This window comes from Python bivittatus, unplaced genomic scaffold (genome assembly GCF_059951505.1).
Source record: "Python bivittatus isolate LINGU-HERP-01145 unplaced genomic scaffold, Pbiv_v1 ctg000020_np1212, whole genome shotgun sequence".
NCBI lineage: Eukaryota > Metazoa > Chordata > Lepidosauria > Squamata > Pythonidae > Python > Python bivittatus.
Window position 1 is genome coordinate 63,450,526 of NW_028277030.1, and position 26,709 is coordinate 63,477,234.

Here is a 26,709-nt window from a genome sequence, read left to right on the forward strand (position 1 = left end):
AATTCAGCAATGCACTTAAAATATCAGAGGCTGCAAAAGAGCTTTGGAGCTGTAAGTTGTCCACTGCAATCTTTGTGTTATATGTGAATTAGACCATTATGTCTTGTTCAATAAACCATGGCAAAAAGTCCTGATTTAGCCTTATGTGTAAGAACAGTCTAATGAGGAAATTGTAGAGAGATACTTTCTTTCAAAACAAAGTAAAACCTTCTTGAGTAGCAGCAACAAGGGGAAAAAAGAAATGTATGTAAACACCTTAGAAAATAAAGTCCATGTTAAACTCTCTTAAAAATTGTCTTTCCCCAGGTTTATAGGAACACCCATCACAGAGGAGGGGATTAAATGATCTTACAGCTCATGCTCCTTTTAATTTGGGCAATAAAGTGTTATATATATTATTTACTTTTTGATTGCTGTGGTTCCCCGTCTTCTAAAGCAAGTGCAATATATACTTATAGGTGGGTTATAACTATATGGATTGTAATCTGTAACATCTCTATGGAGCACACTGATTTTTTTATTGAAGTTGAATTGTGTTGTCTCTGATCTCAGTAATAAAGTTGAAATATGTTTAATTACATCTATAGTCCACTTTTCCTCCAAGACATGTTTTTTCTTCTCTCCTGTCCCTATTTTATCTTCTGTGAGGTTGGTGAGATGGACAGATATGGACTGGAGCAGGCTCATCCAAAAAGGTTTGTAGCTAAGTGGGGAGCTGAGTCTGGATCTTTCACAGGTTAATTTGTACCCTAAAACCACTTCATCACACAGGCAATCCTACAATATCAACACAAGGATCAACAAATTAAAAAAATAGGGCTGGTATCTTAACACATCACACATACTTACCCAGCCTTGGCCACACTGATGGTTTGCTGCTCCATGGCTTCATGGATGCTTGTTCTGTCATGTTCCTTGATGCTGTTAAACTCATCTATGCAGCAGAGACCTCCATCAGCCAGGACCAGTGCACCAGCCTCCAAATTCCATTCTCCAGAGTCTTTCACAGCAGTCACAGTCAAACCTTGAGAACAAAAACTTCCCTGTAAAAGCTTGGTAGTACTAGTAGTAGCTGTTTTAAAAATAAATGCATTTGAAAGCAGAGTATTCTTGCTCTGAGTTACATCTTGGCATGGCTTTCCAAAGCACATGCTTAACCCATATGAACATGACAGCTTTACTAATTCTGGGTGAACACAAATTTGACACTGTTAACATCTGCACAGTTACCAAGCAACTTTCTCATCAGTCCTCATGAAAATTCTGCATTTTTGAGCAGATCACAGCTAAAAAAGACAATAAAGCTAAATAGATATGCATTTTTTAAAAAGCATAGACAATCTCCTTGAAAGATACACAAGAGACAAATTAAAGCAAAATAGCAGTATTTATTTTCTACCTCTAGCTTTTCAAATATGAAGCCACTCATCTATATACTACTAAAACTCTGTCTGTCACCTTCAACTGGCCAAAATGGTGTATCATAGGGCAATAATTTTTGAAGCAAGGTATCTAAAATGGGCTAACTTACAGAACGAGTCCAAAATTCGCACCCATGACTTTGTTGAATTGAAATTTCAAGGATCTTCAGACCAGTTGTATTGGAAAAGTTGTGGCGGCTGCAGTGCTGCCATGGTCAGCTGTGGTCACATGACTGTAATTTCCAGTGCTCCCTGCCAGCTTCCCACAAGCAAAGACAATGGGGAAGCTGGCAAGAAGTTGGAAATTGCTCCCGCTCCCATTGATTTTTTGCCCACCTGTGGTCATTCTGTTTATCTCCTTAGGTAAGTAAATATTGACAAAGGACCCATCCTAGGTTGTCTAGTTGGGTATTAGAAGGCCCTACTCCTTTTTTGATATATCACTGAGAGTTCATCACATGAAAAACAAATGGAAAAGTTTCCTTTCTCAAAGGAGATTTAACATTTGGTTTTAGCTAGAAAAGAAGAAAATATGTATTTTCATATCCATGCTGCTCTGGCAATTTGTTTTTTAATCTGCTGATCTACAAGTACAGTTTTAGTGCTGTTGCATTTGTACTATACCTCCAACACTGAAGAAGAGCTATGTCCCCACTTTAGCACTCCTCCAGATGTGTGGACTTCATCTTCTAGAATTTGCCAGCCAGCATGGCTATTTGCTGAGAATTCTGGGAGTTGAAGTCCATACAGCTTGAGTGTGTTAAAGCTGAAAAAGGCTGAACAAGTGAAACAATCATTGAATGAATGTTTATAGGCTTACTGTAGGGCAATAGGAAACTCAAACTCAGCCATACTAGTAAGACCAAGATTCATTCCCAACAGTGGAATAACACTGCCATAAAAACCTGATAATGTAATGCCATATTCCAAAGCATAAAGATTTTCTCAATAAATGTTTGAACAAGAGTGCCTTTTGACTTACACAGTACTGGTGCAATCGTACTAATGCATTTCAAGGGCACGATCAAACAGCAGCACATACCTCACTCTTGCCCTAACCATACATTCACCATTCATGAAAAAAAGGGAAGAGCTAAGACATTAGGCAACTTGACATTTATTTATTTATATATTTATTTATATTTCAAATTTAGTCACAGTCCATCTCACTCAAAGAGCAACTCTGGGCGGTTTACAAATAGCGTTACATATTAACACTAAGCCACAGTTTATTTTAGCTACAGTGGCTGGGTTCATACATTTTGTTAAACAAACATCAAACAACCATTCTATGGCTCAGCAAAATGTGTAGCCATTGCATTCCAGGCAAGTTCTACACAGAGCTGGGCTTCCAAGGAGGAACCTGCATACAGGTAGGTTAATATCAAAGCAAGCAGTCATTAAGGCAAGGATGGGAAATTTGTGGCTTCGGCTCAACTAAAATCCCTCCCCGCTGCCCATGCTGGTTACAGCTGTTGAGAATAGCTGCTAAGAACTAAATTGCTGGGAGTTACAGTTCTTCAGGTTCTTCTTAATTGCTTAGGTAATCTAGATTCAGACTACTGAGCGTTTTAAAAGTAAAAATAATTAAAAGTCAGACCTTCAAATTGAGTCTACTATCAGCTACTGAAATTATTGCAAAATTGGCATTATATGCTCTACGTGGCTAGGACCAATCAATGACACAACACTTGCGTTCTGAACTAGCTGCAATTTCTGGATGCTCTGAAAGGCAGCATTACAGTGCAGTCCACTGCCACATCTAAGATGTGACCAAGCCATCAATCACATGCATAGGTCACTCCCTGAAAGGAAGGCTGCAGCTGGGAAACCATTCGAAGCTGCAAAAATGTGTTCTTGATTATGATGTGACATGCACTGTGGTCCAGCATTGATCCAGAAACAGCTCCAAAAGGTGAACGCAAGCCTTTAGAGAAAGTGCAGAGCATCTAACAGAGGCTGAAGACCAATCCCAAACATGTTTCCAATTATATCTTGTCTGAATTACAGTTGTGCTTTTCCCCCCCCCTTTAATCCACTGCTAGGCCTGCCCATGACGAATAAGTCTAAGACTTTGACCGCCTCTCTAGAAGCTGGCGAGAAGGGGAAATGGAGTCCAGGGTCACCAACACATTGCTAACACTGTATCTCATAGATGTTCAAACAGCATGAGACAAGACAGAACCCTGAATGTTCTCTCCATGGCAATCCTATTAAGAAAAGAAGACGTGCTGGCTTGGTCCCTTCATTGGCTTCTCCAAAGACTACTGGAATCACTGGCATCTACAGCAAACAACTAGGCTAAAATGAGCACATATATGCAACAACATCATGAAAACACCAACACTAGATATCTGCATCCCGACATCTGATGTAAGTGCGTGCTTGCAGAATTTGGCTATCATCACACACTTGCCATCATTTGCTCTATCTGTGGGTGCCTGTGATCAGAAAGGCCTAAAAAACAGCCACCCTCCATGAGCGTCTGCACTACACACTCAAAAATATAATAAAACTGATTGTTGAAACAAGGCCAGAGGTTTTGGTTTAAGCCAGTGTTTCTCAAACTTGGCAACTTTAAGACATGTGGACATCAACTCCCAGAATTCCCCAGCCAACACTGGCTTAAGCTAATGAGGTCGCCTAGTTGCTAACCTGAACTAGCACCATCATTTGGCATATATGCACACGTAAGGCACGCATTATCTGTATTGCAATCCAACGCCATCAAATCTTCTGCACTAGGCTGGAAAACGCTGCTTCGCTAAATGTCAACCAACCCTTTCAACCAAAAGCGGGTAACTTTTTACGCAAAATAAAACCCAAAAATCAGCCCCGAGAGAGGGGAAAAGAAAAGGAGGGAGAGCCCTCTTCCGCGGCGGCAGGCACCAGGCCGGGCCAAGAGCACACCCCCTTCCCACGGCGAGGCCCCCCGCGCTGGTTCCTCCGAAGCCCCGCGGGCGGTTCCGCCGCGATAGCCGGCGCCGGGCCCGGCAGGTGGAGCGCCAGCGAAGCTTCCGCAGTCCGCTCCAGCCACGGAGCCCTTCTTGCTCTCTCAGGGAAACCTCGGCAGCGGGAGGAGGGTCACGGCTCCGCCCGTAGCCAATCCGCGCCCGCGCTGCCAGTTAACCGAGGAGAATGGGCTGTAGTTTCGAGGAGTAGGAAAAGCTGCAAACAGTGTGGAGCGCTCTTGGTGTAAAAAGATACACGCGCGCCCGGCCGATGCCTACGCTAAAGGCGCCAGAAACCGAAGGGAGGGCACGGAGCCAAGTTCCCTAACTCGCCTCTCCATCCTTGGCCGGCGCCGGCGCCTTTCTTCTGCACAAGGCGAGCCCCCTGGACTTTCTCGGGCGGCAGGAACACGCTCCGACTATTGTTTGCGGGTCCTCTCCCCGCTCCCGCCCGCCCGGCCAATATGGCAAAGGTTCAGGTGAACAACGTCGTGGTGCTGGACAATCCCTCGCCTTTCTACAACCCCTTCCAGTTCGAGATCACCTTCGAGTGCATAGAGGACCTCTCCGAAGGTGAGTCCCGGGGAGCCTCTGCCTCCCTCTTGGGCGGATCGCGCGCCGCGACCAGCCTCTTCGGGCTTCCAGGCTTAAACTTTGCAAAGGCCTTGGCTCCGAGAGCGTCGCTCTGCGGGGGCTGCGCCGGGCGGGATGCCTGCAGGAGAGAGCGGGCGGCGCTGGGCTTTCCCCCGCCGCGCGGCTGCGGGCGAGCCCCGAGCGGCTGCGAGAAGGGGAAGCCGCAAGTTGCTTGGAAGTTGTTCGGATGCTGGGAGCAGCCATGTTGCCACCGTCGTGGTGAGCAGCTCGTCGGGCGCATACGCGAGAGGAGGGCTTAAGCAAGCCCCGCTCGCATGCTCCGAGCGGGACGCCGGGCCGGGAGGGGGCAAGGCTCTGCCGGCAGTGGCCTGGCGTTAGGTGGGCCTGGACCCCCTTTAGCAGCCTGGGGGAGCACGGCTTGCCTTTCCTTCTCTGTGCCGGAGGGACTCGCAGTTGCAAAGCGTGGAAGTACTTGGAGAAGTCACCGTGGCGCTACTTTGCTTCCGTAACTACTCGTACGCTTCTCTTTTGGAAGAGCATTGGGCTTTCAGACCTCGCAGGTCGGGACTAGCGAACAATTCCAATTTCTCTTTTCCTCTCTAGCGAAACAAAATCACCGAGCGCCCTCTCAACTCTCTCCCGCCTTACAAATTGGGACTACTGGTGCGCCACCTGTCTTCCACCCTCCCCAGTGGGCAGAGGAGTTGGTGTCGGGTGCTACAGAATTGTGCTGTAATTTGAAATAACCTCAATTACTCACCCCACCCAGTAAATTATTTCCAGTGAGTCCCACTGACTTTCGGTATTTGGTTGTAGTGGCTTGACTTGACTGAAGCCTAGCTAAGATTATGGTTTCTTATTTTTGTTTTCAAGCTTAGAGTTCAAAGAGGGGGTGGCTTGGAAGGGGTTTTGTTATGGGGGGGGGCTTTTAATAAAACCAAAATTTTGAATGTTTGATTTAAAGATTTTTTTTGATGCAGATTTGGAATGGAAAATCATCTATGTGGGCTCAGCAGAAAGTGAGGAATATGATCAAGTTTTAGATTCAGTTTTAGTGGGCCCTGTTCCTGCAGGAAGGCACATGTTTGTATTTCAGGTAAGCCAGTTCTTAAACACTGCACAATTGTTTATGTTTAGTTGCTGCTCTAAACTGTTTTAGGGTAAATAGGAGGCAGGAGTATTCGATATGTTCACTGCCTTGAGTTGACCTATATATATAAATAAAAGGCAGGATAAAAATCTAATAATAATAGAAATAGAAATAATAAGAAATTCTTCATGACAAAATGTTACCAATTCAATGGTTAAATGCAACTGAAATTCAGAGCTGCCATTTATTTAAAGCAGTTTCCAAACCTAGAGTTTAACCGAAGGTCACACAACCATCTTTACCTGAAACCAAATTTAAAATCATGAACTTATGTATGTGCCCAGGTTGGGTACAAGCACGCTGAAGTTCATCACATGATGAGGCAAAGGTAATTGCTGAGGACAGAAGAGACTGTAAGTGGAGCAGAATAGATGTCTTCAGCTATGTTCTCACAGCATGTCAGGTCACATTTGAAGACCGACTTTAAACCTGATCCTTGTATGCAGTGCTCTAGCCTGCACTGAAGCTTAATAAGATCAGTTACCTGAAGTAATATTCTCAGTTTTGTTCAAACCTAGAGGAGAGCATTTATTCAAAGACAGCCCTCTTGTCAGGCTTCCAAGCATGGGAGAGTAGTAAATCTTCCCAAATGAGGTGATTTAATTTTTATTTATTTATTTTTTTTACACAACTGGGGTGGGCAAGGCTAAGTCTCCCACTTGATTTGCCTTGCTTTGCCTCACTCTGCCCCTAAGTGGGCCACTTCATTTATTGAACCTGAGAGGCAGGAGAAGAGATAGCTGCAAAGGTAGTCAAGATACCAGTGGATCCCAAAGCAATCTGGGCTACCTAGAGTTTCTTCAGATGTCCAGCACCATGGGTAGTGCCAGACCAGGAAAAAAAATGTCCATTTTAAGATCCTGTGGGGAGGTGCTGCTTGGTCTTCTGAGACCACCTAATTTGCTGCTGGAAGAGATAAGCAAGGCTTCTTGGTAGATTCCTAAATTCTGCAGCTTTCTCTGACTGGAAGTCAACCTTCAGGAAGACTAAATACAGTAATTATTTAAGGGACTAATTCCCTGAGTTAACTGCTTTGTCATAATTCCATTTTGGGACAAATTTTTGTTCGGCTCTTTAATTTCTATTTTTTCAATATTTTTACTGGAGGTTGGTTGAGATGGGGAGCACTGATAGCCTATAAGTAGTATGAGCATCTCATTTTATCTTGTAGTGATTGGGTTTGTTTTAGACATAGTTTGCTGAACAAACCATATTAGCCTCTTATCTTAATGTAAAACTAAAGAAACAGCATCATGGCCAAGTTAATAAGCACACGTGTGTGGAAAAGTGAATCCCAGTGTGCTTCTACAACCATGCATCATGTTTATTTTACTCTACATTGCCAATAAAAATAGAATTATTTCTAGTATGATTTTGTCCAAAACTCTGTGAATGTATTTATAACATTCCTGTTAACTAGCAGAAATTTGTGGCAAATTTGAAATGCAGTATGTTGCTTCTGAAGAAATTCTTTCTATTTTGGAAGTGAAAGAAAACTCCTTTTAAATGTACTTTTATAAAAGAGGTGAATGAGTATGAGTTACTGTTCCAGTGCTTCCATTTAAAAATGCTTGTCATGCAGTATTTCTCTCTCTTTCATGAGAGATGGGGGGAGAGGGGGCTGGAAGAGTCAGGAATATTTTTAAACTGCAGTGTGATCATCTGGTTCATTCAAGATAGTTAGCTAGTTTGATGTGAACAGGAGATGATCTTTTAAAATTTGCATGGAATTTGACAGTTTACATTAACTAGACTTTGAACTCTATGCAGGATGCTTCAAAATGATTTTAACACTAACCCTGTAAACTAGATTAAGTATGATGTGACTGTTCTGAAGCCTGTTTATAATGTAGTTTAGTTGTATGTGCAAAGCATGAAAACAATCACTGTGTGTGTGTGAGAGATAATACATATGAATATAAGGTTTAGTTGGATGAGTCAATCTAGTCTTTTAAAAGGTTGACCTTTGAGATGAAGTATTAAGGCAGATACTACCTCTTTAATTAAATAATCTGCTTATATGTTCACAAGCATACATTTACTTGGTTGTACAGTATTCAAAAAATTCCAAAGTGAAAGAAGGCTAATAGTCTTCTGAAAAGGCATTTAAGTTTTCTGAAAATTAACTTGGAAAATAATCTGACTCAAGGGGATGAAATGATAGTGTATGAAATTTAAATTATATATCTTGATGATCAGTCCTGTTTTATTTTTTTGCTATAGGCAGATGCTCCTAATCCAGGACTTATTCCTGATGCAGATGCTGTAGGTGTAACGGTTGTCTTAATCACCTGCACTTATAGAGGTCAAGAATTTATCAGAGTTGGGTATTATGTAAACAATGAATATACTGAAACGGAATTGAGAGAAAACCCTCCAGTAAAGCCAGACTTTTCTAAGGTAGGATATAATATACTGTGTAATTTCATTTTTTTTTTTTTACTAATTTCAATTTAAATACTCAAAACTAAAATAGACTTTGTTAGTCAATGTTGCTTAAAAATAAGCAACAGTTAATAGGTCAAAATTAAGTAGCTTTTGGTCATCTGTCAATGATAGTGCTGCATTTTGTAGCTCCTGGGTCATTCCTACTTCCAGGGTGGGCTGAGGGAGTGTTGGTAGACCAGCAAGGATAGCCCGTCCCAAAACATTTGCCCCACGTGCCTTACACTTGTATTGTGAAAAAAGGAAAGAACTGCTTAAGAAAGTGTTCCTCCAGACTAGAGATTTACAAACTGTTCTGGGCAGGGAGCATTCTGTGCATACATCAGGCCGTATCGATGCTCTGTGCATGGACCCAGAGCCAACCGGGAAAAGGCAGGCTGGTGGTGCACGGCTCTGGAAAGGCAGGGTGAGGCCTGTGTGTGGTGCCAGTAGTGGTGAAGGAAAGTGCATTGGTGCAGAGCAGTGGAGAGAAGGAAGGCATAAAGGGAAGGAAGCTCTGGAAAAGATCAGAAGGAAGGCTGTTGCACAGCTAGGAGATGGGGAAAGAGGAACAGTGTGCACCAGCTTTGCCTTCCTTGCCCCTTAAAACTCTTCCAGATTTGTTTTGGCTCAAACCCAAGTCATTCTTGGGGTTTCCTTCAGGCGAACTTATGTGGCACAATGTATTTCCTCTGTGTGTGGAAGAAAGCACTTTTGCTTTGCGTGCACTTGTACTCTAAACCAGCAAGGATGGATTTGTGGTAAATGGACTTAGAATCTTAATTCCGGTCCCAATTCACAAAGCCCAGGCTTGGGCATGTGCTCAGAGGAATCCCTTACTTCATCTTTAGTATATGTGTGGCTAGCTTTGGATATTACAGCCTTACTGCAGCTTGTGTATATGTGCGGGGGGGGGGGGTGAGGTGTTAGTTCTTAGCTAGAGAACTGTTTTATGACTGCCTGTCACTTGTTTGATGCTTTTTGAACTATTTTACCTCTGCTTCCTAAATAAAATTTTATTCTCAATATTATTTTAGTTTGCATCTAGAGTTAAATGTGAGACAGGCATCAAGCCCTAGAACATGAATTAACTCTGTTAGCCTAGGGATTGCATGCATATGTTCCTTTGCAGAGTAAATACACTCTTATCCTAGAGATAGATGCTGCTTGTTAATAGTTTATAGCAGAAAGTATGATAACAGAGCAGGTTCTAAGCCTGGACATATGATTTCTGGGTAGGCTTCAGTTTTTTGTTTTCACTGAAGGCAGTTCACGAAGGAGATTTCCTCCCTTTACCTAGGCTTTGCTGTAAATTTAATATTTCACTTTGCAGAACAAAAATGTCCATTTATGTTGTTTGTTTGCTGAAAGGAAGAGTGTATTGGTTGTACTATTTGGTATTACACAAGTGGTCCTCAGTGACCACTCGTTCAGTGACTGAACTTACAATGGCTCTGAACAAGTGGTACTTATGACCAGTCCTCAAAGTTCTGGCCATTGCAGCATCCCTGTGGTTTCATGACTGAAATTTGTGACCACCTTTGCTGGCTTCCTACAACGGGGAAGTCGGCAGGAGGTCGCAAATGGCGATCACGTGACATCCTCACTTAATGACTCAGGGTGATTTGCTTAATGGCAGCAACTAGAAGTGCCAGAATTTCTATCGCTAAGCAGCACGATCACACGATGCCACGTTTTACAGCTGTGTTGCTTATTGATGGAAATTTCGGTCCCAATTGCTGTTGTTAACTGAGGGCTCCCTGTATTGTTCTTTACAAAAATTATATATAAATCATGAAAATGCAGCAGTTTAAATAAGCAAAATGTGTACATTTAGTTTGTGGTGGAAACATAATGTTTGTTCAACTATCAATATGTCCATTTGGGAAATACTAAGTACTTAGTCATAGAATTTATTCGGACATAAAGATCACTTCAAGTCCAATCATAGAGCTCTTTCATTATTAATTGAACCGATATATGGAATGTGAATTCCTACAGTGGAAAACTGTTAACCTGTTTATCTTCGAGTATGTAGATCTGAATCACAAACTTAACCTTCAGTGAAAACATAAGGGACACAAAAGGGAGCACTGACATTATCGTTAGAGCAAAAGTGGGGATGGTTTTTCTGTGGGAAGTTAATCTGCAGCCGTAGGCTACCTGCATTTATACTGATTGATTCTCTTTACTATTTTATCAAAGAGCAGAGTTAAGAGGAATAAACCTGTTCTGAATTGTCTTCTTTTGATGTTTTAAAAGCTGTATTATTTTTCTCAACCTTTCTCTTCATTGGTTTATGCTGTTGCGCTCATCGTCTAATACAGAAGAGAAGGTCTTCTCTTATGAATCTAAATCTTCTAAAACATTCATCTCCCTGTTTTCCAGCTCCAGAGGAATATTTTGGCATCTAATCCCAGGGTCACAAGATTCCATATTAACTGGGAGGACAACACTGAAAAACTGACAGATGCTGAGAGCAGTAACCCAAATCTCCAGTCACTCCTTTCTACAGATGCCCTGCCTTCTGCCTCAAAAGGGTGGTCAACATCTGAAAACTCACTAAATGTCATGTTGGAATCTCATATGGACTGCATGTGACCCACTTCCTTCTGCGCTGTTATTTGTTGAGCTCCAAACACACACAGTACACACAACACAACCATCACGGAAACCTTTTTCTTTGGAATTACATATTAAACAAATGTGAAAATTGTTTAAAAAACACACACCCTGTAGAAAGTTTATAAGGAAAAGTATTTGAGTGGATGTATAAATAAAACTATTTTTAAGTAATTCCCTGAGGTTTTATTTAATCTAGCATTAGTTTGTTACCATTATGTATAAAGATACGAAAACGGAGGGGTAGGCATGGATGGTAGAAATTTACATCTTTTTAGTTGTAAATTACAGGGAAGCTTTAGTGAAGTCTATATAAGCTTAGCATAAATGAACTGGTCTTGTTATGCTTTAGAAGCCTTGAACTCTGTACATAGGGGGCAAAGCTGGCCCAACTTAAAGACAGCAGCTACCTGTAAAACACACAGATGTTAATTTTAAGGTTCATGTGAGATGGGTCCCCTGCAGCCTAATATCAGTCTCTTGGTGATAACAGTGTTACATGCCGGCTGCAAAAGGGCTCTTTGTGCATAATCACATCAGATTATGATGGCTATTGCATGTGAAAGAAAAGAGAATGTGACCAACTAGTAAAACTTCAAAGCCTGGCAAGTTTTAATCTCACAAGCAATGTTGGAAAAGGCACAACTGCTATTGGGGTTGTATAGTAACACAAACCAGAAACGAAGGAGGATTTTAATCCAATTAGATGGCCGAGGTACTCCAGATTTTTTCCTTAACGAGGTGGCAGAATACTATTACAAGAGGTTTAAGAAGCACAAGCGGCAGACCTTTACAAGTACAGCACAATTATCCACAAGTGCACTGTTCTTTAACTTGTAACTATCGGCCACTTCTCCCACTCAGGGCAGCTGACTGTAGTGCATTAGAAATTTACTGTGACCTGCTAAATGTCAAGGAAGCTCTGTTGTTGGCTCTCGCACGGAAGATTTACATATAGTTAGTAGAATGTATGATTTGAAAAGAGCATAGGCTTGAATACAATCAGTGTGACTTCCTAGATGCTATTCATATCTAAGAGTATATTAGTATCAGTACATTATTAGTTGGTTAAGACTACTGGTTAAGTTTTTTAGCTACAGTGGGGCAAAAAAGTATTTAGTCAGCCATCAATTGTGCAAGTTCTCCCACTTAAAAAGATGAGAGAGGCCTGTAATTTTCATCATAGGTATACCTCAACTATGAGAGACAAAATGGGGGAAAAAATCCAGAAAATCACATTGTCTGATTTTTAAAGAATTTATTTGCAAATCATGGTGGAAAATAAGTATTTGGTCAATATCAAAAGTTCATCTCAATACTTTGTTATATATCCTTTGTTGGCAATGACAGAGGTCAAACGTTTTCTGTAAGTCTTCACAAGGTTTTCACACACTGTTGCTGGTATTTTGGCCCATTCCTCCATGCAGATCTCCTCTAGAGCAGTGATGTTTTGGGGCTGTCGCTGGGCAACATGGACTTTCAACTCCCTCCAAAGGTTTTCCATGGGGTTGAGATCTGGAGACTGGCTAGGCCACTCCAGGACCTTGAAATGCTTCTTACGAAGCCACTCCTTTGTTGCCCAGGCGGTGTGTTTGGGATCATTGTCATGCTGAAAGACCCAGCCACATTTCATCTTCAATCCCCTTGCTGATGGAAGGAGGTGTTCACTCAAAATCTCACAATACATGGCCCCATTCATTCTTTCCTTTACACGGATCAGTCGTCCTGGTCCCTTTGCAGAAAAACAGCCCCAAAGCATGATGTTTCCACCCCCATGCTTCACAGTAGGTATGGTGTTCTTTGGATGCAACTCAGCATTCTCTCTCCTCCAAACACGAGGAGTTTAGACCAAAACATTCTACTTTGGTTTCATCTGACCATATGACATTCTCCCAATCCTCTTCTGGATCATCCAAATGCTCTCTAGCAAACTTCAGACGGGCCCGGACATGTATTGGCTTGAGCGGGGGGACACATCTGGCACTGCAGGATTTGAGTCCCTGGCGGCGTAGTGTGTTACTGATGGTAGCCTTTGTTACTTTGGTCCCAGCTCTCTGCAGGTCATTCACTAGGTCCCCCCGTGTGGTTCTGGGATTTTTGCTCACCGTTCTTGTGATCATCTTGACCCCACGGGGTGAGATCTTGCGTGGAGCCCCAGATCGAGGGAGATTATCAGTGGTCTTGTATATCTTCCATTTTCTAATTATTGCTCCCACAGTTGATTTCTTCACACCAAGCTGCTTGCCTATTGCAGATTCAGTCTTCCCAGCCTGGTGCAGTCTACAATTTTGTTTTTGGTGTCCTTCAACAGCTCTTTGGTCTTGGCCATAGTGGAGCTTGGAATGTGACTGTTTGAGGTTGTGGACAGGTATCTTTTATACTGATAGCAAGGTCAAACAGGTGCCATTACTACAGGTAACGAGTGGAGGACAGAGGAGCCTCTTAAAGTAGTAGTTACAGGTCTGTGAGAGCCAGACATCTTGCTTGTTTGTAGGTGACCAAATACTTATTTTCCACCATGATTTGCAAATAAATTCTTTAAAAATCAGACAATGTGATTTTCTGGATTTTTTTTCTCATTTTTTCTCTCATAGTTGAGGTATACCTATGATGAAAATTACAGGCCTCTCTCATCTTTTTAAGTGGGAGAACTTGCACAATTGGTGGCTGACTAAATACTTTTTTGCCCCACTATATATGGGGCACACTAGAAATGGTGCATTTTGGGGGGGGGGGGTTTGGTGCCTTCAGGTGAGTTTTTGACTGCTGGTAACTACCTGGACCAGTCACTGCAGTTTTCTTGGCAAGCCTTTTTTCTTTTTTAGGGGAAATGGTTCGCCATTGCCTCCTTCCTAGGGCTGAGAGTCAGTGATGGGCCCAAGGTCACTCAGATGGCTTTGGGTCTACGGCAGGACTAGAATTCTTGATCTCCCGGTTTCTAGCTTGGTGCCTTAACCACTACACCAAACTGGTTCTCTTGGCTAATCTTAGAATAGTCCTGTTCCTTGAAAGAGCTCCCTTCACCTCAGATAGAAGAAACTGCTGTAAATATTAGGGCCTGAAATTCTGCCTCACATGTAATCTCTACCGAAGGGGTGCTAGGAGCCTGGAGAAGGTCAGATCTCTGGTCTGGGCTCACTTACTGTCCTTTTTAGCTTTTATCAACAGTCTTGAAACAGAAATAATTTTCTTGAAACACTATCAATAATACACTCAGGTGTATTATCTGGAAATAGGTATAGCTATAGGTAGGTCGGTCTGTCTATGTCATTCTGAAACAGGCTGCAATGCATGTTATAAGCTTTCTTGGTGAACACTCTCAGAGGTGGTAAGGCCAACAGAAAGTTAAGACAAAAAATGGTTGCCTTAATTAGGTATGTATGTGTTGCATCTGAAGCTCAGAATTCATTATGTATCATTGGGTCTGCCATACATCTCAAGATTTTCTATGGAAGGTTATCTCACTACTCGTTTTTAGCAACGTGAAAAAAAAAGATTTACGAAAGATTTACATATAGTTAGTAGAATGTATGATTAGAAAAGAGCATAGGCTTGGATACAATCAGTGTGACTTCCTAGATGCTATTCATATCTAAGAGTAGTGCCATATAACCTCTTTTCATGCTACTATGGTAGTTCAGCTTTTGTTATGACTTCCTGCTTGGCTAATTCCTATAGCAGCTGCCAGGAGCAGAACATTTGCTTTGCCTTCCACTATCAGAATTCAGTGAGCAGCTTGTAAGAGTAAAATCGATACATGAAGGGGGTGCAAGGTACTTTAAAGGTGATGGGGAGAGAGAATGAATTTTTGTTTTAAAGGTGATGGAAATAAGAATGAGGATTTAAGTATGATTTTTAAAGGGGTGAAAATGCTGGCATGAATACGATTGGGCATTTTGAGCACATATACATTAATTTCCTTTTATCTCCTCCATATGTAGCTCTGAACATTTTTCCTAAGATTCAGATATGGCTCTTGACCTAAAAGAGCTTGTGCACCTCTGCAACAGAGACCTGTCTGTAAAATAACCCCATTTTTAAAATATCTGCCACTGAAATTCTCCCTTAATGACAGTTGTGTTGCCACTGTTCAAATATTGCCGTTTTCAGTGGCTGCTAAATATTGTTTCTGTAGGATCTCTGAATCAGAGGAGTTAGTATTGTAGTTAGCTACAATATCAAGAAAAGTGTTCTCTAGGAAGAGGGAGGGACTATGTCAACTGACTAATTATTGAGCTGATTGTTAAGAATTATTGATTTAATAATGCTGGCTGAAGCCTTGGCTCTGATAGCAAAGTCCAGGTAACATCAGCTCTGACAGTTGTACACGCTATTATTCTGCAGGTGTCTCTTTGCTGTGCTTATTTAACTAGAAGCTTGCATTCCTGGATAGCCTCATGGGCTTAGCCACCTCTCTATCCTTTTAAATAACAGCATCTACTAAAGGTATGTTAGTGATCTTTAGGGCGCATTTATGCCTGAAGAATACTTGTGTGACCCACTCCCAACACATTTGTGATTCAAACAATTTAGCAATGTTTCTTTTGAAATGTATCCTAGATTACACTGTCCCTTCCTTCCTTTCCTACTTTTTGGCACCAAGGGAGAACCACTTTTAATGCAAGTGGGCCTTAGCAATGGCACACATGACTCTTGACATATCTGTCCATATCCTTTAACATTATGTTTTGAATACAAAGATCCTTGCCTGCTAGGCAACCAACAATTCCTGCATGGGATTTCATTTGATCCTCATTCTTTGCTGTTTAAATACATGAAGACCACACCCATTTCTCTAAATGGAGAACGCTGCAGGGCTCAGCAGTTTCTTCTGTTCACATGTTTGCTATTATAAACTCTAACCGGGAGTAACCTTCACAAGAAAAATTTCACAATTTACCTCCATTATCCCTAGATCATCCTTCCCCAACCTGAATATCCCCAACACAGGTGGACTCCAACTCTCAGCTTTTCAGTTGGGGATTACTGGGTGCTGGTCCACATACCTGGAAGATACCTTGGTTGGGGGAACTTTCTCTGGACAAATGACACCTGGATTTTTGTTTCTTTTTGCAGCTTCTTTCCCATCCAAGCATAGTAGAGTTTGATCCAGAGGATGTAAGAAAATGAAGTAAGTGGAAAAGGAGCTCAGCTATAGGCATGTAGTTCCTAAAACCTTGATTGCTTGTCAAATGGAAGAGTATGGAGGGATTTTCAGAACAGGACATGGTATTTAATGATGCATGTAAAATCCATTGGGAAGAGCCATCACTTCCTAGGTGTAACTATTGATTTATAATGAATCTAATCACTACTTCATGCAATCTAATTCTTTCTCAGCAGCAGTATATTTCCAGTCTCTCCTTATTTCTGCAGCCTGAAATATTTTTACCCTGGAGAACTTGGTCTTGTATATGCTACCATTATTCTGCCCTTGGGAGCTACAAAGGGCAGGTGATGATGCTTTGATATGTTTCTTCCTTTGTTCTTGAATGTTGGGTTTTTAAATATTTTAAGCACGTGAATAAGTTTATCAGAGAAAAGTTGCACCACTGTTACTCAGGGTTACTGAACTGGAAGATTGCAGGCACTGCAAAAAAGAGGCTGGAATTCCTGGGTTGCCCTCCCTCGCCTAGAAATGAAAGTCCTCTTCCTGAGTTACCAAGTAGAGCTATACTGATTATTCATAGAATCACTCCTTAGTTCCAAGCCAACTTAAAGATGCATTATTGGATTAGATGTACTGGGCATGCATTACAATTCAAATATAACTCAAGGAGCTTCCTTTGTGTGTTATAACACTCCCCAAATACACTTCAAATAGGAGCAGTTTTCTTCTGCATGGGGAAAAAACTGCTTATAGCTGCACTTTGGCCTGCCATCAGCACCAGCCTCTTTCCCCATCTTAGCATTTTCAGCCAACCATAGAATGAGAGATGACATATTGGATCACAGGAATATCTAGGCTTCCAAAAGTGGAAGAAGCTAGGGAAGGATTTTGGAGGTCTAGCAATAACATCTGGGAGACCGTAAAAGGAGGGGAGTTATGAACCACAGGTAGGGACATGAGCCACAGCAGGAGGAAATGTGATGATAGGGACAACTGCGGTTGTTGACAATCAAACAGATTGCCAGAAAACTTGTGCTATTGCCTGTGCAAAATTTTCAGCAGGGCCTATGTACTGGTGGGGAATTTGGGCAATTTGGTTCTTACCTATTTTCTAAAAGTTGATGTCCCTGCATTTGAGCATCATTATTTACCTGCACTTGTAGATCCAATTCCTGCTGTAAGTACAGATCGTGGAGTAATCTTTGCTGCATATTTCAGAAATTGAGATTTTCCAGTACCAGGGTCTCCAACCAGTAAAAGATGTGATTCACCTGGAGGTAGAGTAAAGATGCCCAAGTTTTCTACAGAGCAAATTTTAGATGAAAACTGGATTGAGGAAATATAAAAAGCAGAAATATAAACTTATCTAGTCTATAATTCATATGGAAAGTATGCAAGTTTATTTAAATGCACATATACCCAGTGCATAGAAGGAACTTGTCTGCCTGGGATCAGCATGTACGCATATTCAGCCTATGAAGCATTGTCATACGATAGATGCATGTATACATACTATGATGCATCTCATTACTGATGTATGATAAAGCTCATGTGTTGTCCAATTTGTATAAGGTCATAACTTGTAATATTTAGACACCAGTTTGTATTACATATTAGCAAATAAAATGAGGCTTACTGTTAGAAATGTTAAAATCTCTGGGTGTGTGTGTGTGTGTGAGTTGGAGTGGGCGTGGTCATGTATCTCACAGCTGTAAGCTGTCACCATTTCCTGCATTCTAGCAAAAGACACAACTTTTGTAAGGTGTCCCCAACAGATGCTACGTGAGCACTCTGTGTTATCTGAATCACCTTTTCTCCTTCATATTCAGATTGCTGCATAGCCTTACTGATCACTAATACACGCGTTTTTAATTTAACCAAAATATGGGAAAAGGTAAACATAAAACTGTGATCAAAAATGATAGACTTTGTTCATCATTTCGATATTTTGAAAAAAACATTTACTGACAATCATTTCTAAATGGAAAGGTATATACAGTGGGGCAAAAAAGTATTTAGTCAGCCACCAATTGTGCAAGTTCTCCCACTTAAAAAGATGAGAGAGGCCTGTAATTTTCATCATAGGTATACCTCAACTATGACAAAATGGGGGAAAAAAATCCAGAAAATCACATTGTCTGATTTTTAAAGAATTTATTTGCAAATCATGGTGGAAAATAAGTATTTGGTCACCTACAAACAAGCAAGATGTCTGGCTCTCACAGACCTGTAACTACTTCTTTAAGAGGCTCCTCTGTCCTCCACTCATTACCTGTAGTAATGACACCTGTTTGACCTTGTTATCAGTATAAAAGACACCTGTCTACAACCTCAAACAGTCACACTCCAAGTTCCACTATGGCCAAGACCAAAGAGCTGTTGAAGGACACCAGAAACAAAATTGTAGACCTGCACCAGGCTGGGAAGACTGAATCTGCAATAGGCAAGTAGCTTGATGTGAAGAAATCAACTGTGGGAGCAATAATTAGAAAATGGAAGACAGACAAGACCACTGATAATCTCCCTTGATCTGGGGCTCCACGCAAGATCTCACCCCATGGGGTCAAAATGATCACAAGAACGGTGAGAACTTCCAGAACCACACGGGGGGACCTAGTGAATGACCTGCAGAGAGTTGGGACCAAAGTAACAAAGGCTACCATCAGTAACACACTATGCTGCCAGGGACTCAAATCCTGCAGGGCCAGATGTGTCCCCCTGCTTAAGCCAGTACATGTCCGGGCCCGTCTGAAGTTTGCTAGAGAGCATTTGGATGATCCAGAAGAGGATTGGGAGAATGTCATATGGTCAGATGAAACCAAAGTGGAACGTTTTGGTCTAAACTCAACTCGTCGTGTTTGGAGGAGAGAGAATGCTGAGTTGCATCCAAAGAACACCATACCTACTGTGAAGCATGGGGGTGGAAACATCATGCTTTGGGGCTGTTTTTCTGCAAAGGGACCAGGACGACTGATCTGTGTAAAGGAAAGAATGAATGGGGCCATGTATTGTGAGATTTTGAGTGAACACCTCCTTCCATCAGCAAGGGCACTGAAGATGAAACGTGGCTGGGTCTTTCAGCATGACAATGATCCCAAACACACTGCCTGGGCAACGAAGGAGTGGCTTTGTAAGAAGCACTGGTCCTGGAGTGGCCTAGCCAGTCTCCGGATCTCAACCCCATGGAAAACCTTTGGAGGGAGTTGAAAGTCCGTGTTGCCCAGCGACAGCCCCGAAACATCACTGCTCTAGAGGAGATCTGCATGGAAGAATGGGCCAAAATACCAGCAACAGCATGTGAAAACCTTGTGAAGACTTACAGAAAACGTTTGACCTCTGTCATTGCCAACAAAGGATATATAACAAAGTATTGAGATGAACTTTTGATATTGACCAAATACTTATTTTCCACCATGATTTGCAAATAAATTCTTTAAAAATCAGACAATGTGATTTTCTGGATTTTTCCCCCCATTTTGTCTCTCATAGTTGAGGTATACCTATGATGAAAATTACAGGCCTCTCTCATCTTTTTAAGTGGGAGAACTTGCACAATTGGTGGCTGACTAAATACTTTTTTGCCCCACTGTATTTCACAAAAACAACTATTATTCACAATAAATTACCCTAGTTTCAAAAAGCCTTGCTGGGTGTTCTACACTAATATGGAAATGATACCATTATTTCAAAGGTAGTATTTAAATTTTTATCAGGTAATCCTAAAACATATAGGCATATAAACAAAATCCTTTGAGGATCATGCCCACAATCAAGATGCTGATAATGTACCTTCTTGTAAGCATTAATTCAGACATCCAACACCAAAGAAAAACAACTAGCTGAAAGTTTACCATAAACAATTTAAGCAAACTCTCTAGCCAGAGATCAAAAGGGTGTTCCTCGGAGTACAGATGGTCGAAACTGATTAATATTTGCTCTGACTGAATATTATTTTAATACATTACTGTATTATGATTAAAATGTATAGCCTTACTCTTTAATAGCTACTCTAAAAGCTTTAAATCAACTGGGATCTAGTCCTATGAAATAGTACATTTAAACTTAAAGCTATCTTTAGAAGTAAAGGTGCCACACCACAGCATGAAGTCCAGAAGCATCTTTGTTTTACACTTTCTGTGTTTGAGACCTTTCTTACTTCTTGTATTTTTGGTAAGAAGTTTGTGATGAATATCACAAGTTCTTTTGTCAATTTAAAAGGAGAAACCTATGTACTAAGGCATCAAAAAGAGGAGTTTTATTTTTTTAAGATCTTAGGGTATCCTGGATTTCATTATACATGAAACTGAAACTATGGCATTGTTCACATTAAAAATGCACTGTAGCATATCAATGACAATTTTTTGACAATTATATTTATGGCTATTAATTTCAAGTGCAAAAATATCCTTTGGGTAAAGTGAGGTGCAATATAAAATAAAAGATGCAAATTCAGTTAGGGTGAGAAAAGGAAGGAAACATTATATGCATTTTTGTATTATAATGAAACATACTTTAATTCTAAAAATTGGAAAAGACATGTATATTCATATTTTTAATCTTGATTCTGTTGGTAAGCATTATGAAGTTGAGTTGTCCTTTCTATGTCTTGTAAAAACATGAAATGGAATCTTTAACCTGTTTAGTTCCACAAGACTGTACGCAAAAAAGAAAACTAGTCTAATTTTACCTTATAAATATTTTTTCAGTTCAGGCCAATGTCTAACATGTAGAGCGATAAAGAAAAGAGTTCTGTTACAGTGTGGGAATAAGAGGGAAGAGAATGTTATATACCAACCTCTAACTCGAGTGCCGGTATTATCTGTTCTCTGCACCCCTCCCGCGAGCACCATAGCTACAGCCAACTTCACAAGATATAATCCAAAAATCTGAGGACACAAGCTTGCTAAAATTTCATTCCTCCCTGCGAAGTATGGAAAGAATAGTGCAGCAGATTAGTGATTTGATCTCTCTTTCTCTCACCTACATGCACATCCCAGCTATGACTCTTCTAATTTACTGTTGCCCTTGGTTCAGTATGAGAAATTATCAGCTAAAGTCTCTTTTGACTTGAACTTCAGCCTTGCTGACTTTTCGAACATCTATATAATTTTCAAGGCAATAGGACAGAAGTTGCTTGCCATTGCTTCCTTCTGCAAGAGTTTTTCAACGTCCTAATCTAGACTATAGTCTGGGGTCTCCCATCCAAGTAACTAACCATGCCTGATCCAGCTTAGCTTTTATATAGGTAATTTTGAAATCACTGTGATGTTTTCTTAATCTTCGTTTTATTTGGGGATAGCCTTAATTACAGTAAAAATCAAATGCCAGATCCAATGCTTTTTATTGAATAATTTGATAAAGATAACAGGGTCAAAGTGTTTTTTAGGTTAGATATATTCATTGATTTATCAGAATCAAATCAAATCTTTATTACGGTCAAAGACCAGCATATATTGATTTATTGAATCACTCTCTCCAGATGTTTAGAATGACAGCACCCATCATCCCTAATCACATTTTACCTTAACTGGATCTAATGAAACGTAGTCCAAAACATCTGGCAGACAACACATTGGGTAAAGCTTTGATATTCTAAAGGATGGAATTGAAGATTCACAGAAAGACTCCACAGATTATTATTGGCCCTTAGAGCCCTATTCCAGGTGCAGAATTCTTACATCAACAAAAGCTTCCTTCCTTCATTTAATTGGAAAAAGACACATAATGGAGTAGGTGTCTCCAATGAGATGAATTGGAACTTCTATGGGGCCAACAGCTCTACATGCATCTTAAGATGATACACAGAATTCTGGGCGGGAGAAACAGTATATAAAAATGTATTGGTCATATACATAAATGCCAGCTTCTGGCTTCTATTGCTTTGATCACAAATATGAAAAAGAAATAAACAAGGTTATTTGAATTCTATCTGTGCTCAAGCTGAAATCCACAACAGCAGCACATGCTATGGCATTTCCCCCCAATCCGATGCATTCCAAGATGTGGAACTACAATTTCCACCATTCCCAGCCAGTACAACTGATAAAGGGAGCTGTAGTCTAACAAATCTATAGCATGCCAAATTGGTGAAGGCTGCTGTTTGATGTCTCTTTGTACATCAGCCCAACCAGACATAGCATGGTTTCATCAATTAAAATTTAAGATACCATACTTTAAGCTAGTTTACCCTTCATTCTTTTTGTTAAAAATGAAATAACTGTCTTATTCTCTTTTCTGGTTTAATTTAATTATTATCTATGCAACTCCACATCAGATCTTAAAGAGCAAGGAATTGAATTGAATTCAATTATAAAGATAAAATTGGTACATTTCAAAAGCAAGCTGTCCATGCCAATCTGTTTATTGTATTTTTTTTTTTTTTGCAAACCTGCTAAAGGATCATTCCTATGTCTTTCCCAAAAATCTTCAAATTCTTTACGAACATCTTCATCAATTGTGATGCCCATAATTTGTTCATTGTTGACCTGAACGTAATTGGCCTTCAAAACAATCTCTACATCACAGCGTGAATCCTGGTGAAAAGGCTTCCATCTCTGCATCACTACTCCATAAACTGTAATGTCATCACCTGAGCGAGACAAAAAATGAACAAACAAAAACCAAGAATTGTCATAAAAATATGGCACACATTAGTATTTTTACAGAGGTGCCACCTGTTAGTAATGTACATGTCATGTCGTTTCATTGGTATTAAAAGTATACTGATCTTACAACATGAAATGCCATTGTCTTTGGTCAAAACAACAAATCATATAATTATGGGCATTTGGGAACATAAAGGTCTCTTATGTCAAGTCAAGCCCTTGGTTAATTTAGCACATGACTGTTTATCCCAACTGGCTATAGTTTTCTAGGTGATGTCCACTGAAGGATTCTAAAGGAATTCAACAGCCTTTGAGTGAAAATGCTAAGCTGCTCACCAAATACTGTATGCTACTTTTCACAAAAGACAGGAACCCTTCTACAAGGGTTAGAAAAAAGGCCAATATAACTCAAATGTTTAAAAGGAGACCAAGAAGGGATAGAGGAAATTACAAAGCAGTTACTGTGAAACCTGTTTTGGATAAACGGAAGGAGTGTCTTCTCTTGTATGTACCTATCCAGATCTTAAGATCCTCTAATGAGTCTCTCCCCATCAAAGGAGGTGAAGTGGATCTCCACAAGGCAGAAGCCTGTTCTGTGGTGGTACTCATTTAAGGAATGCCCTCCCCAGAGAGGCTCACCTGGCATCCACATTAGCATTTTGGCATCAGGCTTTTAATTATATTAATCATAGAATATTAATTAGAATTAATCATATTCTAGTTGTATATTAATTCATTGTTTTAAAGTTTGATGACCACCTTGCTGCTGCCTAGTTTGGTAGTGTCTTTATTTTGTATTTTATTTGATTTTATTGGATATGTTTTAATTCAAATTATATTGTCTCTTTTTTTGGGGGGGTGCTTATTGTAAATCACCCAGAGAGCTTTGACTATTGAGCTGTTTCAAAATTAATTGCAGGAAAATATTAAAAAGAAAGCACATAGAAGAATCTACCTTATATATTTTTTAAGAATAGATATTTGCACGCAACTAATATTTTACTTGTTTTTAAATCTATATGGAAAGACAGAACATAAAGACCATTAACTAGAAGCGATATTTTGAACACATGGACCCAAATCCTGAGGAAATGTGTTAGCATAGAAGAATGTGTATTGTAATACCTCCATAATTGAAGAATAGTCTTTTGAGACTTGGAAACTTTAAATGCCAATGATCATACGATTTGATATTTTGATCTAAGACAATGGCATTTCATGTTGCATGATCAGTAAGATTTTAACAATGAAACAACATGACATGTAGATTACTAACAGACAAGACCTCATTAAAATATTAATTTGACTTTTTCTTTAAGTATGAACTGCCTAAAAAGAAGGTATTTTCCTTAAGAATCTGCCACAGAACTCACCAGATTTGCAACTGTCAACTAAATCATCTTCAAGGACCACCATCATAGAACGGGGAATATTTCCAACAGAAAGCCTTTGAACCTGGATGACATAAAGTGTATCCATTTTATTTCAAGGTAAGCAAATGCTTACAAGTTTCAAGGACTACAACTAAATCTATGTAAGTTACCAGATGGGAACCAATGACTCAACTGTATTGGCCACTTGAACCTAATTTTACTGAAGCTATTCTAGATGATCCACTAGAAATAAATATTTATCACCCTGTGGGTATCCAGGCAAGCAACTACTTAGAAATCTGCTTTCATTTGGTCTATATTTCCATTAGATTCTGATCTTATGCAAGTTGCTTCAGAAGCAGATTCCTTTGCATTTAATAGCATTTACACCCTAGTTAGAGGCATGCTTGCCTTCTGAGAGAGTAACCAGAATGGAATCCTTTCACCCGACACTCCCACAAATCTGCTCTAAAAGGAAGACAGATCCTCCAAAGCGTATTTATGGGATACAAGGATATAATAGGAGGGGGATAAAAAGAACCCTGAATGTATCCCTACATTTCCATCAGCTAGTTCTCTATGAAACATTTTTTCACAAGATGGAAAAGACAATAGTGACATGGAGAAAGGGATCTTATACTGCTACTACCATTTACCCAATAATTCCCTCAGGAAACTTATAGCCCAGCAAATCTGTGTGAACATTTTTTAGAACCTGCTCCTGAATCTTGATTTCTTGATAGTCTTTGCAACTGCTGGGAGCACAGGATGTTCCAGAGAGACAAGTGAACTTTGAGGAGGAGCAGCCTTCTTTCCCAGGACAGGTTGATGGGCGGCAGAAAGCATTGTATTGTTCAAAGTCAGCCTTGACCACAAAAACATGCTTGCATTTGTTGCATATGTAATCCCGCTCAAATTCCAGGACTTTCACTAGGCTGGTGCGAATAACAGTGCCAGTGACTGACAGGAAATGCCCTACATCTCTAGTCTTTGGGATACGTTCTCTAGTTAGCTCTGGGCACACAGGTAAACCTGGCAAAACAACAAACAGAATATTAGAAGTGATCATGATTATTTCATTGGCAGTTTCCACTAACTCTTAATTTTGATTTAGCAATCTGGGGCAATGATGTATTCTTAGTTCATACATTGCATTTAATTGTGGTTTGTCGAATAAACTACCAGTAGACCAAGTAACTGGTTTGCATAGCATACTAAGGCTTAAACAATGATTTACAAACTACAAAGGCTGGGTACACATAAAACACTGAGCTAAAACTAAATGAACAAAATTATGGGTTTGTATAATGTGTAAACTCAACCTTGCTGCCCATTTTCATTAATTTGACCCATTATTTACAGTTATCCTATCAAGGAAAAGAGAAAAAGGTAGTAATTTAAAAAAGATACTATTTTCATAGACATTTGCACACACAAATTTACTGTTAGTTCAAAACTCAGTAAAATTCAGTGCTCACCCAAAACTATTCTGATGTTTTAAAGATTTCTGTAGATTCTGTAAAATTGATGCTGTTATTTTGTAGATTTCTGTTCAGAAATAAGTTCCTCTGAGTTTAATGACACTTACATGTGATGCATAATCATCTTTGCCTTTATATCCATTATTCAGCATTAGTCAAAAATTATGGAAACACCCACCCAACAATGTTCTAGTTTTTCCTATCCACAACTTCAACAGCAAAGATTAAAGGTACTTGGCTATCATGTGAAAATGAAAAATACAATATATAAAATGTTTTAGTGGGGTAATTCATCTGGAAGTACTTCATAAAACAGTAGTTTTAAAACAAAAATATTCTTCCATCAAACAAAATGCAGAAAACTGCTGCTCTTTTTTGTTTAAGGATTATCTTACATTTTATGTAGCTTCAGATATATTATACTCTTTATAAAATTAACAAGAAAGTTTTGTTTTCCCACAATTTTGCCTGCAACACCCTTTTTTCCCATATTAACTGGCTTAAACTATGTGACCATTTTTAAGCATAGGTTATTCATGTCAAGACAGAAAGAGCTATAATGTTTCATAGAACTACTGGATTTCCTTGTCAAAGCATCAAACAAGCAGACAGTTGGGATCTAGAAGTAAACTATAAACAAAGGGGATATATTTTTGCTCTTTGTTCAACAAATTATGAGAGATATGAAGGCTGACTAGGAAAGCACTATGACGGTTGTGAGGGGAAAGAAATGAAATCACTGAATTGAAACTGGAAATAGAACATGCCATCAATGGTAGCTCTGTAAAAATATATATAAAATCTTGGAACTGGTGAGATCTACTAAAAATCACTGCTGAAGGAAGGAAAGGAAGACAACATGTGTGCCTGACCTTAGAAATCCCATAAACCACGCCAAACATCTTGGAGAAAGACCAGGAAAAAGCCTCTAGATTCCTATTTTCCAGTTGGGTCAGCAGTAATGCCCCTGGGTTTGCA

The 26,709-nt window shown here is 40.0% G+C and overlaps 2 protein-coding genes across 2 annotated transcripts in view; one reads left to right on the forward strand and one right to left on the reverse strand.

Moving 5' to 3' along the window:
- The window catches only part of MCM9 (minichromosome maintenance 9 homologous recombination repair factor), a 54,909-nt gene that overhangs the window by 25,158 nt on the left and 3,042 nt on the right, over positions 1 to 26,709 (reverse strand). Inside the window, exons 3-8 of the mRNA XM_088139928.1 lie at positions 24,966 to 25,282; positions 24,251 to 24,332; positions 22,661 to 22,861; positions 21,068 to 21,193; positions 17,424 to 17,543; positions 850 to 1,024 (exon numbers count right to left, since the gene is read on the reverse strand). Of these exons, the coding sequence (XP_087996054.1) occupies positions 850 to 1,024; positions 17,424 to 17,543; positions 21,068 to 21,193; positions 22,661 to 22,861; positions 24,251 to 24,332; positions 24,966 to 25,282 (1,021 nt within the window). The remainder of the gene's footprint in view (positions 1 to 849; positions 1,025 to 17,423; positions 17,544 to 21,067; positions 21,194 to 22,660; positions 22,862 to 24,250; positions 24,333 to 24,965; positions 25,283 to 26,709) is intronic.
- ASF1A (anti-silencing function 1A histone chaperone) lies at positions 4,517 to 11,337 on the forward strand. The gene is made up of 4 exons (XM_007443770.4): positions 4,517 to 4,945; positions 5,947 to 6,062; positions 8,340 to 8,516; positions 10,929 to 11,337. Exons 1-4 carry the CDS (start codon positions 4,837 to 4,839, stop codon positions 11,139 to 11,141), a joined length of 615 nt encoding a protein of 204 aa, XP_007443832.1. The 5' UTR covers positions 4,517 to 4,836; the 3' UTR covers positions 11,142 to 11,337.